General features: G+C 45.4%; 1 protein-coding gene across 1 annotated transcript in view; it reads left to right on the forward strand.

Moving 5' to 3' along the window:
• Positions 1-15,523, forward strand: part of LOC109085784 (serine/threonine-protein kinase WNK2-like) — an 80,907-nt gene that overhangs the window by 40,072 nt on the left and 25,312 nt on the right. The window contains 10 exon segments of the mRNA XM_042761464.1: positions 308-943; positions 1,836-2,390; positions 3,139-3,246; positions 3,413-3,688; positions 3,690-3,722; positions 5,345-5,686; positions 6,395-6,444; positions 6,535-6,694; positions 7,206-7,322; positions 7,878-8,048. Coding sequence (XP_042617398.1) covers positions 308-943; positions 1,836-2,390; positions 3,139-3,246; positions 3,413-3,688; positions 3,690-3,722; positions 5,345-5,686; positions 6,395-6,444; positions 6,535-6,694; positions 7,206-7,322; positions 7,878-8,048 — 2,448 coding nt within the window.

Below are 15,523 nucleotides of genomic sequence, written 5' to 3' on the forward strand. Positions count from 1 at the left end.
AGAGCAGAATATCATAGAGATTCTTTTGAACAGCTGTCATTTTAAAAGTGGGATTTCTACACCTGGAAAAAGCCATGGCAATTAAAATCCTAAACACTTATGGATATTTTTGTAATAAATATAAATATTGTACACACACACACACACATATTTTAGCCTGTTCAAACATCATTACATTTTTCTCTAAATAATGTACAAATCTAGTTTGTTGTGTCCTTTTATTTGTTGTGTTTTTAGCTCTGTGCTACAGGTCCTTGTTTGCCATTTCATTTCATTCAGTAGTTCAGAGAAGTGGCTTTTCTTCCAGGGTGCACATCATGAAAGCTCTTCTGTAAATGAGTTAATCAGAAGTCACGAGTGTCTCCGTTTCCTGCTCCGACCCACGAGTCCTTCCTCCTCTCCAATACCACGAGACCAAGCAGAGATGACAGAAGATGCACTCGGAAGTTCTTGCTCTGGGAATTTGCTGCACGTTCCTTGTCCTGTTACGACTCGTCGCTATAGCGACACATCAGTGGGGCCGTCCTCTGAGACAAAAGGGGAGGAGTCTGTCTCCATTGCAAAGCAGGGGCGTCGGCTTTCTTTAAGCCCCACCCCTCACCAGCCGCCGTCCCCGTGTCAGGCCTGCCGATCGTTATTCCTGCTTGGGACATGTGCAGATAGAAGACATTCGCCCTTTTCTTCATTTATGCTTCCTCACATCCCTGATGTCCACAGGGGCTCCTTCAGTGAGACCTCTGACCTCTCCCAGCTTAACAAATCTCTGGAGAGCATCACAGGCCACAAACATCAGCCAGCTCCTGCCTTTCTGAGAGCCCCGCCGATGAAGTCTGAAAGAGGGCAGTACCGGCCTGCCCGCAGCCACAGTGATGAGGGCCACCCCGTGGAGTCGCCTCGTGATGACCTGACATCCCGTCGCAGAGCCAGTTTTTGTGCTGGCATGGTAGGTTGCTCCACCGGAGGACATGGTGTCACCCTGCCACTTGTAGAGGAAATGCTCTGGATTCCTCCAGCCTTTGCAGTGGTTCTGCTGTCGCTGTAGGACTCTTCTCCTCTACGCTTCCTCTCAGCGGCTGTAGCCATACTTACCTGTCCCTACTGCTATTCTCTAACAGAGGAGATGCCAACAATCCACTTTCCCCCTGAAACCTACCCATTAACCACGCTAACGATATGCCTGATGTCATGCTGCTAAACATCTTTATTAATCGTTTGGCTGTGTGTGGTCTGCATGGCTCTGTGTTACTCACTGTAGCAGCTGTCAGCATGTGCTGTTTTATTCATACACAACAATCCAGCATACTAGTCTTTGGGCCAGATTTACCAACAGCTTGCGGCAACACAAACCCACTTTTGGCTTTAAAAAACTTCTGTCAGGCTTTACTAAAGACATGCAGTGAAAAATAAGTGGTGAAAAGGTATGGACAAAGTTATTTTTGGATATGCATTTAAGAGTTTCCCTTTCAGACGCAAAGGGAGTAGAGTATTCATGGAAGGCCATTTAGTAAGGTTTCCAGTAGTCAGTTTTTGCACTATTAATGCCCCTAACACCCCTTGTCTTAACCCATTTTGTGCCAATGTTGAAAGTAGATTACCTGCAGCTGATTATCATCGGCTTTATTTGTTTGCGATCTTATGCTAGATTGCGTGGACTGCATTGGACATTACGAAGATGAGCTGTGTTCTTAAATCAAGCACAGAACCTTCCACTCCCATCAGTGCTTTTATGGGATTGTGGGAAGCGAGTTTGCCCCATTTAGTAAATCTGGCCTATAGTTTGTGTTATGGAATGGAAGTGTATGTGTGTTCTCATTAGTTTGTTTCCTCTTCTGCAGTCTTCTGTTCTGAGAGCCCAAAGCCTGGCTGCAACGGCCGCAGCTCAGCACATGCAGATGTTCCCTCCTGCCCCCTCAGAGACCCCTGTGCTGGCCGCCGGACAGATTCTGTCCACTCCCCAGCCACTGGGACTTCTGCAGGGCGTCTCGACTGCACCACAAACCGTGAATCCACAGCAGCTCGCATCTACAAGTCTGACTGCAGAGTCGAACGCGCAGGCCCATGTTCACCGACCTGCAGCGTTGCATCAGCCTGCCTCAGTGCAACAGAGTTCCACGCATCCAAGTTACCATCCTGCCACAGCAGAGCTAGCCAATGCACAGACACTTCCACCCATGCAGCACACTGAACTCAGTCTCCCTTCTAAAACAGAAGCAGCACTGCCTGCAGATCAGAGTTTTCAGAGCGGAGCATCTCAAACACCCGTGTTGCAACATTTGCAGCAACCAACTGTGAATGCCACAACTGATGGGCAACACCGTGACTTCTCAAAAGTGCAGCAAACTGCTCCTGTGCAGCTTAGCCAGACAGGCCCTGCACCATCTGTACCACAGGTATGCTTGTTGTATGCTTCTCAACTTTAATGTGAACCCTGCATGCAATTCTCAGAATGTTTGAAAACCACCACTCAATACCACCTTCAGATGTGAAACCTATCATTATATGTTATGACTTGAGCAAGTAGCAAACTGAACGGGATCCATGTATAACATTTAAACTACTACACACAAAATCAGTTTCAATGTTTGAGAACATTTTTTTTTTTTTTTTTTTTTTTTTTATTCTGTAATTGTAAGGCCAGATCATTTGTACCCAAAGGCCACTCACAATTCACAATCTCTGAAGCCTATTTTATTGGCTGTGGGAATAATTTCAGTTTTCAGAGTTTAGGATATTGTGACGTGTACATTCCCGGAAGAAAACTCAGGACTATAATTAAGGCATCTGAGAGAGTTCAGAAACTGCTTTTACAGATATAGAGAATATTTGAAGACTTTTTGGAACTGGCCACAGGGCTGCCCAGTCCAGTTCCTGGAGATCTACCTTCCTACAGAATCCATCTGTGATCAAGTTTTCCTGAAGATCTTAATGCGCTGGTTCATGTGTGTTTAGATTGTTTAGAGTTGGAGCTGAACTTTGCAGGAAGGTAGATCTCCAGGAGCAGGGCTGGACACCCTACTGTAGACTAACAGTGAACAGACAAGAACGAGACAGAGGAGGGACCTACATCGGCAAACCTTCTGTGTTTTCTTGCATCATCTTGTTTTTCTCATTTGTATTTCTCTTATTCTATACTGTTAGCTCTCCATTCAGACACAGCTAATGGACAGCTGGCAGCAAGTAGGTCAGTCCACCTCCAGTCTGACCCAAACCATTCCCCCTCCACAGGCGCCAGCTTATCTCACACAGGTACACCCTACTGCCGGCTCTTCTGCTTGATTTGTGTAATTTTGTGTAAATAGTGCACTGCATAAAGGACATTTGACTGGCCAAAGCTAGCATGCATTTAGTTCTTCTGATCATGATGGTGGTTAATTCTTCCCATGGTACAATGCACTTTTGTCTCCTCCTCCAGTGTCCTTCTCTAAACACAGCTCAATCATTTGGGAGCCCTCTACCTGGATGTGACTCGCACCCCGCCAGCTTTCCCTCTGTGCAGTCGTCCCTCAGTCTGCCCGTCCCGACACACCCCCACATCTCACCAGTGTCATGTTCGCAGATTGAGAGCTCTGTGCTAACCCAGTACCCCCACCTGTCCTCCACCTCCCCTATACCCGCTCCAGTTCCCACAGTGCACCAGTACCAGCAGGCCTACTCTGTTGCTCAGCAGCCTGCCTCTATGTGTGTAGGAGTACCCTCCCAGTAAACAAGCTCCGCCCACTCAGGTAAGGTATATCAGTGCCTTAAAGGGATAGTTCACACAAAAATTACAATTCTGTAATAATTTACTCGCTAAACAATATGACGTTATTTGTATTCTTTCCAAACACATTCATGAAACGTACTCCTACTGACACACTGCATTGAGTCTACTGAACATAATATGCACTGAATGGTTAACACAATGGTTTTCAGAGGAAATATTTACCCCCATACTAATTCAGTATTAATATTCAAATATTGTTAGTGTTTACCCAAAGGTCATAGTTTCCAATTTTTTTGACTACAGATTTGAAATTTCATTGAAATAGTTTGAAATTGCCTGTAACAATAAAAACTCCATAATCACAGGAAGAAGGAGGCGGGAACCGGCGGACATTCAAATAAAACTTTAATAACCAAATAAACATTAAAATAGCATGACAGCCACTCACGGTCGACTGCCGCGCACAAACAAAAACCAAACACAAAATAAAACCCAGGCCTGGTCCTCTCTCGTCGTCTCTCCTCTTTTGTATCCTTTCTATTTCGTGGGTGTGGATACCGGTGAGTGGAGCAGGTGTCGCTCATTTCCCAATCACTCCACCGGCCTCGCTTCGTTCCCACGGCTATCGGCCCCGCCCCACTCGTCACATACTCCCAACGCCCCTCGCAGGCCGGGGGGTACCCACGAGACTGCACTCTGCTCCCCCCCCTCCCTCCGGGGGGGCCACTCACGGTGGCTGCGGGAACCTGGGGGTAGGACAGACAGACGAGGCGAGAGAAAAGGAGATGGAAGGATGTCGAGAGACAGAGACAAGAGAGGGGAGAGAGGAAAAAAAAATAAAAATTCTGGTTCCCAGACACACTGTCGCTCGGCCCTCCACCAGCTGTGTGAAGTCTTCCGCAGTGCCTGGTGGCAGCACTGGACGGCCCTCGGTGGACGGCATGACACTCCTCCGCCGCCCGGTGGACAGCAATGGCAGCCGGCAGGAGTCCCCCGTTCCCTGCTCCTCCTTATTCCATGGGATGGCAGCAGGCTCCGGCCCCCTGGCGAACGGCGCCGACTCCTCCGCTCCCTCACGGACGGCAGCCGCCCCCCACATCACGGGCGGCCGGCAGCGAGTTCGTCCGTCCCCGGCAACTCACTCCAGCCCACCGCCTCGAGCGTCCAAGGCGCCAGACTGCTACGCCCTGCTCGACGGCACCGCGGATTCACCCCAGCAGCGAGGGATCTTCGGCAGCGCGTCCCTCCTTCCTCCCAGGTTTTGGCACCAGTGTAACAATAAAAACTTCATATTCACGGGAAGAAGGAGGCGGGAACCGGCGGACATTCAAATAAAACTTTAATACCCAAATAAACATTAAAATAGCGCGACAGGCCCTCACGGATGACTGCCACGCACGCGCAAAAAACCAAACACAAAATAAAACCCAGGCCTGGTCCTCTCTCATCCTTCACTGTCGTCGTCGCTCCTCTTTTGTATCCTCCCGATGTCCTCCGTGGGTCTCGAGACCGGTGAGTGGAGCAGATGTCGCTCATTTCCCAATCACTCCACCGTCCTCGCTCCGTTCCCACGGCTCTTGGCCCCGCCCTACTCGTCACATAGACCTATTCATGTATTTTGAAAAATCTTTATTTTTTCAGGGAACCTTGACCAGCCAGCACCAGACTGTTCATGTGGACCAGAACTGTTCCGGTAGCTCTGATTACACCCGTGTCTCTCAGAAAATAACACACTTGACTCCTGCCCAGAGCTCCCACAGCAGTCATAATGCGCCTCAGCCTCCCACAGTACCACAGCTCTCACCCTTCAGACCCGTCCTCGACACATCCGGCTCTGCTGTGGAACAAAACCAGCCTCATCAGCATGTCAGCCAAGCATCTTTACCCACCGTCCCGCATGCTGGAGCCGGTGCCAGCCTGAGTCAGCAGAAGCAGCTGGGCAGCGGCGGATGTGGAGGAACCTCCAGTGAAATATTCACATCGGTGAAACTCTTCAGTATGTATACACTGACAACATCAATAGGAGTATAGGCTCTGAATTATAGAGATATCTCATTTTGGATGAACTCAAAGGCAGCATCTCATTCTGCATCTTGGTGGAAAAGGCAATCTCATAATACAACAACACGCTCCAAACACTGTTAGTGATGTGTACAGTACAAGCAGTGGCCACTTCAAGGAAGTATTATTGTCGATTACGATCATGCGATCTTGAGTGTCATTTTGTAACCAGAGGATCTTTTTCTTACCTCTGAGGCTCTCATGCACCCAAGACTGGTTGCAGAAATGCTTACACGTTTACTTATTTTCATGTTGGCTTGTTTTTACCAAAGTCCACATGGACAGACAGACTGTATTTACATTGTAATAAATTTGAATTACAGGCATACATTTGATTTGCATCATCAATCTATACAGCTATAAAACAATTTTGATACTGTGTTGTCTAGGTAATATTCTGTTCTACATTAAGTGGCTGTAATACACAGATTTGCATGGGGCGTGCTAGGAGATAAATGGAATTCATTTATTGGGTTAGGTCTAATTAATGGACTGTTTTACTATTTTTTTTTTTTTTTTTTTTTTTCGTGTGCTGTGTATTTTTGTATTTATATTTAGCCTAGCAACATGCAATGTCTATTGGCGTCATGTGCCATTGCCACTGAATTCATTGCCTTCTGTGCACTTTAGGAGCATGTTCCTGATAAACAGGCAGCACCAGCTGGGTCCACCTTTGACAGGTGTGTTTCTCTGTTCATAGATCAGTGTCATTCTCTTTTTCATCTTGCCTCATGCTTGCAGATGTGATTGGGTCTTTGCTTTTTCTGCAGTATAAACTCAGATGGCACATGCGGTAAAGAGCTGAGCGATGGGAATGAGGCTTCCAGCAGGGCTCGCAGTGAATCACGAGTGCGAAAACTCAATCGCAAATTGTCCCGCACGCGCTCCCGCCAAGACAAGATCAACAGAACCAAACTCACCATGATCAAAGTGAGTCTGGATCTCACGGTCAAACAGATGCAGAATGTCCAAACATGATCTTAGAGGGATAGTTCATCCAAAAATGAAAAGTACCCCATGATTTGCTCACCCTCAAGCCATCCTAGCTGTATATGACAAAATCTCGACCTCCATCCACTGCCATTATAACGCTTGGAAGAGCCAGGACATTTTTTAATAAAACTAAGATTGGATTCGTCTAAAAGAAGAAAGTCATACACACCTAGGATGCCTTGATGGTGAGTGAATCATGGGCTTATTTTCATTTTTGGGTGAACTGTCCATTTAAGATGCTAACTGTCAAATATATAGTGATTTGTGAAGTTTATAATTGTTTGAGTGTTTCATGAGTTAAGGCTCAGACCTGAGTTCTGGTATTGTTGACACAGTTCTTTCTGAGGCATTGCGATTGTAAATAGTTAGATTGTAATAAATAAATAAATTAATTAATTATTTTTTTTTTTAAGTTCCTGTTGTTATGTTCTCTGTGACTGTGTTACAGGTGTGTGACACAGGAGACAAGATGGTGGAGTGTCAGCTGGAGACTCATAACCATAAGATGGTGACGTTTAAATTTGACCTTGACGGAGATGCTCCAGAGGAGATTGCCACATATATGGTGAGATCTTCACCTCTACTTTCTCTCTCCCTCCCCATATGCCCTTCTCTTCTTCTGACAAACTCCTAGAGGTGATGTGTTTCAAACTCCTGTGCTAAAGTTTGTGGAGGCCATGTTTCTTAAGTAAACGTGGTGGGATTTGGAGTAGGAATTGGCCAAAACACTAGAGTAATGGAATAACCAGGTGTTATTGCATGTTTAATCGCATAAATTAAGTTACATTTTCCTTTCATTAAAAAAAAACAACAAAACAAAAAACAACTTAAACAGTGAAACTGAAATGATTGACTCCAAATTTTCATCAAAATTCTGTGGTTAGTGGCATTACGTCCATTGTATTAAGCAAACAACACATCTGAGTCTATCAGAACACAGCTGAGACATTTTTTGGAGCAAACCCACTAGTTCAGAAACACTGCATTAGTGAAATGTTGTTCATGTTCAGTGTTCCTTATATATAACTCACTGAATCTTATTTGGGCGTACTGTATCTGCTTGAGCTGGTTTCCTTAATGAGAGAAACGGATGACTGAGCTCTTGTTTCTGTTCCTCCAGGTTGAGAATGAGTTTATTCTGTTGCTGGAGAGGGCGGTGTTCATCGAGCAGCTGAAGGAGATCATGGATAAAGCCGAGGACATTCTGAATGAGGACGCTGAGGGTGAGAAGGCGTCTGTCCAGACCTCACTGCTCCGTCAGACGCCTGTCGCAGCAGACTCCGGCCCGCAGGTCAGGCCCTAGATGGCAGATGATAGTACTTACTTAATACAAACATGATTTAGACATTTTATTAGGTTGGCTTGAAAAAGCCAACCTACTGATCTGCTACTTAAGCTTTCTATTCTTCTTCTTCTTAGACTAAATTTCTGAACGCTACTCCTCCTAGAGCTTTCAAGCTAGAACCACCAAACTCAGCCCAGATCTTCAGACTGATCTGACTTAGTTTTCATTAAAAATCATAAAAATCCCTTAGACTTACATTGACGGAATGTTCAGATGAGCCAAGACTATTCAAACTCCAGCTGTCAAAATTCAAATCTAAACACACTGAAGCCCATTAGACTCCATCAAGCTTCCCTTCTATAGCCTTGTTCAGACTGTCAGCCCAAATCTATTTTTTGTGCAAATCCGATTGAGATCCGATCATATTTACATGGTCTGAACGGCAATAAACTACATGAAATCTGATTTGTACAAATCCGTTTCAAGCTACATTTGTATATGGTTTGGAATCCTATTCAAATCGCATTCCTGGAAATCTGTTTCAGTCTGATCGCTCAGATTGGATTTAGCGTAGCTTTTTCACGTTCTCACGGCATGTAAAACATAAACACGTCAGATGTTTTTGTAGTAAACATAATAAATGTCTTTGCAGAAACAAGCTCGTGTTGCGAACTGCAAGTCAAGCGGAAATGGACAATATATTGCTAGTATACGCACCTCTTTGCGGAGACGGCAGCACGGAATAATGCTGCACATACAAAGTTGATTTATTTCACTAATTCCATTCAAAAAGTGAAACTTCAAGTCAAGTCAAGTCTGCTTTATTGTCAATTCTTCCACATGTACAGTACATACATACAGAGAATCGAAATTGCGTTACTCTCAGACCCTCGGTGCATACAGATAACACTAACAGTAGAGCCTAAAAATCTAGATCAAATATAAAATATAAGATAAAACTATACAATAAGGGAATGTAAAAAAAAAAAGACATAATAGAAAAAAATAAAATAAAAATTAAGGTTAAATAAAAGTAGCGCAAGGCACATGGCAGATAGAGTGCAAACCAGTGAACAAACAGTGCAGATAAAAAGATTTTTAGTGCATAAAAAAAGCTTATTCAGTCTGATTAAAGTGACAAAGGGCTCAAGAGCAGTTATTTTACTTAAACTGACTGATGAGGTGGTAGAATGACGTCAGTTCCATGATGAATGAGGTAGTGAGCAGACCAATGCTGCACAAAGTGACTGGTGCATGTCATCGTATGTTAGAGGGAGGGGGGGGTGGAAGGACCTGGAGATGTGGGATCTGGAGGGGGGGTGGGGGTTCATAGTTCAGTGGTGCCTGGGGCAGAAGAGGGATGGGGGGGCAAGTTCGGGAGCGAGTTCAGCTTCCTGACAGCCTGATGGATGAAGCTGTCCTTCAGTCTGCTGGTCCTGGCCTGGAGACTCCGCAGTCTCCTCCCTGATGGAAGCAGACTGAAGAAGCTGTGTGACGGGTGAGTGGGATCACCTGCAATGCAGAGGGCTTTGCGAGGGAGACGGGTTCCGTAAATGTCCTGGAGGGAGGGGGAGAGAGACACCAATGATCTTCTCAGCTTCTCTCACTATGCGTTACAGGGTCTTCAGGCAGGATGTGTTGCAGGCGCCATACCACACAGTGATGCAGCTAGTTAGGATGCTCTCGATGGTGCCTCTGTAGAAGGTGTACATGATGGGGGGTGGGGCTCTGGCTATTCTCAGTTTGCGGAGGAAGTATAGACGCTGCTGTGATTTCTTGGCCAGTGCTGCGGTGTTGTCGGTCCAGGAGAGGTCCTCTGTGATGTGCACACCCAGGAACTTGGTGCTGCTCACTCTCTCCACAGTCGCACCGTTGATGGTCAGAGGAACATGCTGAGTGTGCGCTCTCCTGAAGTCAACAACAATCTCCTTCGTCTTCTCCACGTTCAGAGAGAGATTGTTGTCACTGCACCACCCGGCCAGGCGGCTCACCTCGCTCCTGTAGTTTGTCTCATCTCTGTTGCTAATGAGACCCACCACAGGTGTGCCATCCGCAAACTTAATGAAGAGGTTGGAGTTGTGTGACGGTGTGCAATCGTGGGTCAGCAGTGTGAAGATGAGGGGGCTCAGCACACAACCTTGGGGGGCCCCAGTGTTCAGTGTGATGGTGCTGGATGTGTTGCTGCCGACACGTACTGCCTGAGGTCTTCCAGTCAGAAAGTCCAACAGCCAGTTGCACAGCGAAGTGTTGAGCCCCAGCTCGACCAGTTTGTGAATGAGCTGTTGAGGGATGATTGTGTTGAATGCTGAACTGAAGTCTATGAACAGCATTCTGACGTATGAGTCTTTTTTCTCTAGATGTGTGAGCACTGAGTGGAGGGTAGTTGAGATGGCATCATCGGTCGACCGGTTGGACCGATATGCAAACTGGAATGGGTCCAGGGAGGGGGGGGAGGGGCCAGACTTGATGTGGTGCATGACTAGCCGTTCGAAGCACTTCATGAGGATGGGAGTAAGTGCAACAGGACGGTAGTCATTGAAGCAGGATGGAGATGGCTTCTTCGGGACTGGAATGATGGTGGTAGCTTTGAAGCATGTGGGAACAACAGCCTGACTAAGTGAGATGTTGAAAATGTCTGTAAAGACATCAGTGAGTCCTGCTGCACAGTCTCTCAGTACACACCCAGGGATGTTGTCAGGACCCGGAGCTTTGCGTGCATTGATCCTGCTGAAGGATCTCCTCATGTCAAGTCAAGTCAAGTCAAGTCTTTATTTTGCCAGAACGACCCACATCGCCTGGAATTCATTTTGGTGAATTAGCTCACACAAGACAGTACAACATAACATATTATACAATAAAAACATGAAATCTAAACAGAAAACAAATACTTAAATTACTGCTAATAATTAGTAATAAAACTAATCAGACAAAGTGCTAGTGCATTTAGTAACCCTAAGAAGAAGAAGGACATAGCTGTGTCTGTAAAAGGAAAGTAGATTGTTGTTGTGAGTTAAGAGCCCTCACAGCCTGCGGGTAAGTGCTATTAGAAAAACGGGTGGTTCTGGATCTTATGCTTCCTAACCTTCTGCCTGATGGCAGACGGATGAAAAGGGAATTAGCAGGGTGTGATGAATTCTTGAGTATTTTCAGACCAGTTTTGAGTAAACGGATGTTATAGATGTCACAGATCCTAGGGAGATCCAACCCAATTATTCTTGACGCAGTGCTAACTACCCTATTCAGTGCAGACTTATCCTCCGTCGAGCAACTACCCCACCATACAGTGATGGAGAAAGTGAGAATACTCTCTATCACTGCCCTGTAAAAGTGGAGCATTCCAGCCTTGGACACTTTAAATTTTCTAAGTTGTCTCAAAAAGAAAAGTCGCTGCTGAGCTTTTTTAACAATCTGGCTGACATTGAGGTTCCATTTAAGATTGGAGGATATGGTGGTCCCAAGGAACCTGAAACTTTCCACCCACTCTACAGTTTTGTCCTTAATGGCCAGGGGTTCGAGCGACTTAATATTTTTGCTCCTAAAATCAACAACCATCTCCTTGGTTTTGGAGATGTTAAGGGACAAGTTGTTAATTGTGCACCACTCAGCCAGTGAGGATACTTCTGTTCTGTAGGCCGATTCATCATCATTAGTAATGAGGCCTACCACAGTGGTATCGTCTGCAAATTTAAAAATTCATGATGAGTCATGATGAGAAAAACAGTCATTGGTATAAAAAGAGTATAAAAGGGGAGACAGAACACACCCCTGGGGGGCGCCAATGCTGGTGGACATTGATTTTGACAAAAGGTTATTAACCCTAACCACTTGAGATCTATCAGTTAAAAAGTCAAGAATCCACTTACATATGGACTCCTTAACCCCCAGCCCCAGGAGTTTGTCAAACAATCTCTTTGGTATAATATTATTAAAAGCAGAACTAAAATCAATAAATAAAACCCGTGCATATGTAGCTGGTCCCTCCAAATGTTGAAGAATATTATGGGTACAGAGAGAAACTGCATCTTCAACAGACCTGTTATCCCTATATGCAAATTGATGAGGATCAAGTGACGTAGCTGAGAGGTAATTAGCCACTAATCGCTCAAAAACTTTCATGATAACAGAGGTTAGGGCCACTGGTCTGTAGTCATTCAAACAACTCACATTCGACTTCTTGGGCACAGGAATAATTACAGCAGATTTAAAACATGCTGGGACTTTACATAATCTAAGGGACCAATTAAAAATGTCAGTGAAGACATACGACAACTCATTAGCACACCATTTAATAGTGGCAGCAGAGACCTTGTCGGGGCCTGATGCCTTCCTGCAGTTCTGTTTCCTCAACAGAGATCTGACCTCTGTTTCTTCTATCAGAAAAGGTGGTTCAAGAGGACCTATATCATTGAGAAAATTAGAACTGACTGAACATTCAGAGTTGCATTCAAATCTACAATACAATTCATTTAATTTATTAGGTAGTGAAGGATCATCATCAGAAACTGTGTGATTGTTTTTATAATTAGTAATCTGTTGAAGGCTTTGCCAAACACCCCTGTTATCATGGACACCAAGCTTAGCTTCAAGCTTGGCCCTATAGTCAGCTTTAGCCTTTCTAACAGCTCTTTCAAATGCATATTTAGCCAGAGAATACTGACAGATATCTCCACTCTGAAAAGCACCTTTTTCTCTCCAAATACAACATTCTAATATCCTTACTAAACCATGGCTTGTTATTACTATAAACAGTCACAGTTTTAGAGGGAAAACATACATTTTCAGCAAAGTGAATATATGAAGTAACAGCATCACAGTATTCATCCAGGGTAGTAAACTCATCCCTGAAGACAGACCAGTCAGTAGTATGAAGGCATTCTTTTAATTCGTTTTGTGCTTGTATGGACCATTGTTTAATCACTTTTTTTTGTCGGCTTAGTAGATTTCAGTTTTCTGATGATATCGAGGGATGAGGAAGATAGTGTTATGATCTGACCGCCCCAAAGGGGGCCACGCAATAGAATGATATGCATTAGAAATTACACAATAGCATTTATCTAGTGTCTTTTCACCCCTGGTAGTAATATGATTATGATGTTTGAACTTGGGTAAAGATTTCTTTAAGTCCACATGATTAAAATCACCTAAAATTAAAACCACAGAGTCCGGGCTAGAATTCTCCACCTCTGTTATGAGAGCCGCCAGCTGCCTGCAAGCCTCCTTGGCTCCAGCTTTAGGTGGAATGTAAACAGCGGCGAAAATGACGGAGGAGAACTCCCGCGGGAGATAAAAGGGTCTGCATTTAACAATTAAGCATTCCAGCTCCGGTGAACAATGTCGCGAAAGGACGACAGAGTTGGTAGACCAGCTCTGGTTTATATAAAAACAGACACCCCCACCTGACTTCTTCTGTGAATCCTGCTGCGATCGATCAGCTCGTAATAGAGTGAAGCCCGGCAGGAAAAGTCCCTCATCCAGCGTGCTGCCATCCAGCCACGTCTCGGTCAGACATATGACAGAACAGTCAGCAGCGTCCCGCTTAGATCGAATCAGGATAGCCAGCTCGTCCTGTTTGTTAGTCAGGGAGCGGACATTCGACAGAATCATACTGGGAAGCGGAGAGCGGTGAACCCTCTGTCTTAGTCGAACCAAAACGCCCGCCTCGTTTGCCTCTCTTCCTTGGAGGTCGCTTGTGTCTGTAAGCATTATCTTGACTGCCAATATTTCCGGCAACATTCCTCCAGTAATCGGAGGCCGGGAGATTTTGCAAAGTGTCCCGAATACATAATAGTTCATGTCTGTCATATGTAATCAGACTGACAGAATTATCAACAAAACAAAGCAAAACAAGACAAACATAAACACAAACATAAACACAGAGCCACACCGCGTCGCCATAGATCGGCGCCATCTTGGGTCATGCTGTCCGGGGTCAGCGTCATCACCTGGTCACACAGATGTTGCTGTCACAGGTCTGCTGTGGGGGCTTGTAGTCCGTAATGGTCTGTATCCCCTGCCACAGGCTCCGAGTGTCTCTGCTGTCGCTGAATTGATGGGCTATCCTCCTGGAGTACTGTCTCTTAGCCTCTCTGATGCAGCGGGATAGGTTGGCCCTGGCTGTTCTCAGGCCCACCTCATCTCCAGCTCTGAAGGCAGCGTTCCGCGTCTCCAGGAGTCTGTAGACCTCCCCTGTCATCCATGGCTTCTGGTTGGCCCGGACAGTGATGGTTTTTGTGACTGGTCATCCTCAATACACTTGGTGATGTAGGCAGTGACAGTCTCTGAGTACTCCTGGAGGTCAGTGGTGTTATTGTAAGTGGCAGCCTGCTTAAACATATTCCAGTCAGTTGTATCAAAGCAGTCTTGAAGAGCGTCAGACGACCCTTCTGGCCACACTTGAATCTGTTTCTGAACTGGTTTGGCGACTTTAATGAGCGGTCTGTATGCAGGCATTAGCATGACAGTGATGTGGTCTGAGGCACCAAGGTGTGGTATAAACAAAGTCTAAAATGTTTTTACCTCTTGTTGGAAAGTTAATGTGTTGGTGTATTTTTGGAAACACACTCTTTAAATCTGCATGGTTGAAATACCCAGCTATGATGAGAAAAGCATCAGGATGGGCTGTCTTCTGCTCACTGATGTGCTGGTACAGTTCATTTAGTGCATCGTTCCTGTTGCTGTTGTTGTTGTTCGGGGGAATGTAAACCGAAACGAGCAGTATGGCAGTATATTCCCTCGGCAGATAGAACGGCCGGCACTTAATAATCATAAACTCCACCATGGGTGAGCAGTGTTTGCAGATCACAACAGCATCGCGGCACCACGCGTCATTGATGTAAACACAAAGCCCGCCACCGCGGGTTTTTCCTCCCGCGACAAGAGCTCTGTCTGCTCGATAGCACGTCAGCTGGTCGAGCTGAATGGCGCAGTCTGGAACGCTGTCGCTGAGCCATGTTTCCGTGAACACAAAAACTCTTCTGCTTTCTCTCACACCACTTGTGGCGCCTCCGCTGTGGGCGAGATGCAGCAGTGGGGGTCGGTGATGATGTAGGCCTCCGGAGCAGTCCGAGATCTCGCAGCTGTTCCACGTGCGCGAGAGTTTAATTCTGGAAATGCTTTTATGTGTTTATGAAGTGGTTTGTCAAGTTTGTTTGCACGCTTAAAGACATGTAGACGCGATGACGACGTACAAAAACACTGTGACTCACAAGACAAAAAACACGAAAACACCGTTCTGTTGGGACAGAGAGAAGCCGCTGCGTGTGGACGCGCCGCCATCTTGAGTTAAGATCCTTGTATATTATATTCATTCATTACACACAGATTGATATATTTCTAATGTTTATTTCTTTTAATTTTGATGATTATAACTGACAACTAAGTAAATCCCAAATTCAGTATCTCAGAAAATTAGAATATTACTTATGACCAATACAAAGAAAGGATTTTTAGAAATCTTGGCCAACTGAAAAGTATGAGCATGT

The sequence above is a fragment of the Cyprinus carpio genome, chromosome A8, assembly GCF_018340385.1.
Source record: "Cyprinus carpio isolate SPL01 chromosome A8, ASM1834038v1, whole genome shotgun sequence".
NCBI lineage: Eukaryota > Metazoa > Chordata > Actinopteri > Cypriniformes > Cyprinidae > Cyprinus > Cyprinus carpio.